The 3,596-nt window shown below is 51.1% G+C and overlaps 2 protein-coding genes across 2 annotated transcripts; both read left to right on the plus strand.

The window, feature by feature from the left end:
* Positions 1 to 3: 3 nt before the first annotated feature.
* On the plus strand, positions 4 to 433 carry CSUI_007774 (uncharacterized protein). Its single transcript, XM_068067918.1, has one exon. It carries the CDS (start codon positions 55 to 57, stop codon positions 247 to 249), a length of 195 nt encoding a protein of 64 aa, XP_067920106.1. The 5' UTR covers positions 4 to 54; the 3' UTR covers positions 250 to 433.
* Positions 434 to 843: 410 nt separating this feature from the next.
* CSUI_007775 (uncharacterized protein) lies at positions 844 to 2,381 on the plus strand. Its single transcript, XM_068067919.1, has one exon. It carries the CDS (start codon positions 1,107 to 1,109, stop codon positions 1,452 to 1,454), a length of 348 nt encoding a protein of 115 aa, XP_067920107.1. The 5' UTR covers positions 844 to 1,106; the 3' UTR covers positions 1,455 to 2,381.
* Positions 2,382 to 3,596: the final 1,215 nt, after the last annotated feature.

Below are 3,596 nucleotides of genomic sequence, written 5' to 3' on the forward strand. Positions count from 1 at the left end.
CTTCTTCAAGAATTTGCTCGGCTAAGTCCGACCCTGACCCCCGAAGGCCCGCAGATGGTTCTGCGCTGCTTACTGGAAAGACACGAGACTCTGCCGAACCGTGTAGTCCCTGTGTACCTCGTCGGTGCTGTCACTTGCTTCAACCTTCTTGGACTTTTCGTAAACTATGAAGGGGTTTTCCTTTGTAAGGGCGAAGAGTTGGAGCGGTGGGTTGTTCCAGGTGTATGGTGCAGTGCGTGCGAGTATTGAAAGTCATGGTTTAGGCTGTTTAGTCTAGTGGTATGNNGTTCAATTCCCGGAACAGCCCTTTAATATATTACTCATGGTAGCTTTTGCGAAGGATACCGATGTTTCGGCGCGAACGGTTCCGGGTCATCCGCCGGATGGAAGATCCTGTTACGAACTCCACGCGTACTCAACTCCATAAGAATGGAACGCAGGAGCGGAGTCAGTTTCTCGCTAGTTGCGCGACACTCGGCCATCCAAGAAGCAACTCTACAGAGACTCTCATCGCCCCACTCCGACGGACTTGGTCGGCAGCTTGAGGATCAGCTCTAATGCTCAGTTGGAAGGAATACCGTCTGTGTTTCTCATTTCCCCCTATCTCGCGGCATTATGGAGCGGACGAAGGCTGCTGCGACACCGTGCGAATATAGTCGCTGGCGCATGAGTTCGGTCTGTGGGTTGAAAGCAACCTGTGTTCCGAGGGAGGACAGCTGCTTGAGACTGAGGTGATAATGGCCGCTCGGGTTATGGCAGACCACAGAGTACGGCCAAACGACGCATCGAAAGCGCAAGCTGGGATGACCAGCCGGGGGCTGCGTAATGTTGCAGTGGCTTAGCGGCTGTTTAACCTGCACCGCCTCCGACTCCTAGTAACATGCAAGGAAAAAATATTCCAATGAGCCTTAGTGAAAACTCTCGTTAGTTTCGTTTGAAGGGCCTGTTTTCCGTGTTTCCATGGATTCTTTTCCCCCCTTCTTTTTTTCTCATCTGCGGGGTTTCGCGGCGTAAGCGGGGCCCTGATTTCGTACTCGGGGCGGTCCTTCCTGTGGGTTCTTCGCTTCACGTCTCCACTTCATTTCAGCCAATTCTTTCCCTCGATCATGGCTGGCCCAGAGACTGCTGTTACTGCCATATCGGATGTCCCCGCGGCCACACGACTATTCTTGCGCGCTTCATCAATTGTTAACATCGCACGCTATGTTGTGATGTTCTTGGCTTTTTTCCATCTTCGGCGAGTGCGAAAGAAAACTGAAGAGGCGAGGAGGAAACTGGCGTCACACCAAAAACGCAAGTTTGTTAAATCTAGGAGACAGCAACGCCGGCAGAGCTTATGGGTACGCGAGGGGGGGGAAGTTTCCCAGAACGACAAGGATGTGAAGGCGTCTTTTCACTCCGCCCGCATTCCAGAAAGAACACATCCACCGGCACACACCAACAACAAATACTAGTACCAAGAAGGAAAGATCGTTTTTGTGGCGTCCTCGAAGGACATTGTACGTCTAACTCGCGGTGATCTACCCCCAGCCGATGTGCACACATCGCCCTACGTAAGAGCGGCACTAGCAGTGGACGTGGGTAAGATTCCCTTCCTCCTAAGCGCAGTTGGGAGGCTCGGGAGAGGAATCTGAAGACTCTTGTCTTTGTACCTCCTACCCTTTTCCTCGCACTACCCGTGGAGTCTCATCCGGCCTTGGTAAAGTGTGAGAAAAGCAGGGACTGCAGTGGTATGTTTTCCGATCGCCAGGACTGATCACCGAGGAGTACTAGAAATATTGCATGAGCTGGACTTCACAAGCGACTTTTGTGGAGTGGGTTTTCTCTGCAGGCGTGCGTTAAACCTCAAGAAGAGCAGGAACGCAGGCAGTACATTGTAGGCATTTTGTGTTCATTTGTGTTTTTCTCCTTTACATCGTTAATGGTGATGTAAGTCTCGCTTTATTTACGTCACCATCACTGGTGGAGAGGAGGGAAACCGACGGCAGGCCTGCAAGGATTCTCCTCGTACGAGAGGAAATTTCTTGGGGCGTACCTCTGAAAGGCCGTGACCGGTGCTTACCTGTTAGAGGGAAACTAAACACTTGCTTACAGACGCAGTGCACTTTTTCATGGCATTGAGCGCTGCTCTTGTGATTCACCCGAGGGTGGCGGTCACGCTGAGGAGGACAAATTAGTTGAACCGGGAGGGCGCTGATTTTCGGCCCACACATACTCAGCTGACATTCAGTCGGGTCAGTTAGCAAGGAAGCTTGCAACTGTTTTTCGTTGTTTGTCAGTTACTTGAGGTCTCGTCGTATTTTGTTTCATTTGATTTAGAATTCTGGGTTTAATGGGCGATATGCCCATAATCCGAAACTCAACATAAGTATTTGCCGGTAAAAAACTTCAGAACCATTTTCACTCAGTTTCAATTTCAAAGAAAACCATGTTGACTATTGCCACCTTCCACCCGACAGAGGGGAATCGCCTTTCTTACTCTTCCCGAACGAGTTTTTTTTGGCGGCGCTCGCCAATGTGGAACTGAGGGAAGTCCCTTTCCTTAGAACAATCCCTTTCGTGGAGTGGGGATGTCCCGTCCACATGACTTCTACAGCAGTCAAAAAAGATTGTGGGTGAGAGTCAGGGGGAGGGCGGAGGGCCGAAGAAGAGTAGAGCTGCCTTTCCTAGGGAGACTTTCTGTGCTAGACACCTGATGGCGCTCAGTGGATAGTCTAGGAAAAAGAAGCGCATCGGCGGCAGCGGTGTTCCTTACCTTAGACAGTAGCGGAGATCGACTCGTTGTTTTTTTGCGTCCCTTCTCTAGGAAACGCTGTGCATGTGTTAGCTCACCAGAGCGGGGGCTCTCAAGTGAGGCAGGGGGGACGAAAGATCCACTCTCCGACAGCGTTGCTGCTCACCACGCCTCTAATTGGGACACCACACGACACCTGCAAGACAAGCTGTACTGAGCCAGCGTGGTAGCGGGATCAGCGTGTTTACCTCTTGTGTTTGTATCAAATGGTGGGCCGAGTTTAACTACGGTTGTTTATGAGGCTTCACATTGCTAGAATAGATACACAACTCATAGTTAAGATCATAGTTGGCGTACGGAGAACAAGCTAGTGCCGGACATGCCAAGTGCGCTGCGCAGGACCCCGGCTCCCCTCTTCGACGACAATCCACCCGGCAAGCCCGTAGATCCAGCAAACACTGCTGAGCACAGACGTCTTGACGGAAAGGAAGAGTATTTCTGTTTGAGAGTCAGGCCAGAGATCAGTTGATCAAGGAGACCAAAGGCAATAGAGGAGTGATAAACTTCATTCCTATAGCCACTCCTACGTGTCGCGACAAAAACAAGGCTGCTTCAAGCTTTGATTTTGAAAGCTATTCATCTGCGTCGGAGCTCAACGATGTCCGCTTTCGAATCTTGCCCCAAAGAAAAGTCACCCCCTTTCTGTTCTCTCGACTCGGGGTCTTCTAGTTACCCCCATAGGGTGTAGAGGTTGGTTTGCACTCTACGGCTTTTGAAACGGAGACTTGTATCGGACGGCGAGCCCGATGGGACTAAAGCGTTGCTACACTCCAGGGACAATATTGTAGTGCCCGCTGCACAA

The sequence above is a fragment of the Cystoisospora suis genome (genome assembly GCF_002600585.1).
Source record: "Cystoisospora suis strain Wien I chromosome Unknown contig_4183, whole genome shotgun sequence".
NCBI lineage: Eukaryota > Apicomplexa > Conoidasida > Eucoccidiorida > Sarcocystidae > Cystoisospora > Cystoisospora suis.

Bases quoted from the DNA above. Each gene is read 5' to 3' on its own strand.
- CSUI_007774 (XM_068067918.1), top strand. From the start codon at position 55: ATGGTTCTGCGCTGCTTACTGGAAAGACACGAGACTCTGCCGAACCGT.
- CSUI_007775 (XM_068067919.1), top strand. From the start codon at position 1,107: ATGGCTGGCCCAGAGACTGCTGTTACTGCCATATCGGATGTCCCCGCG.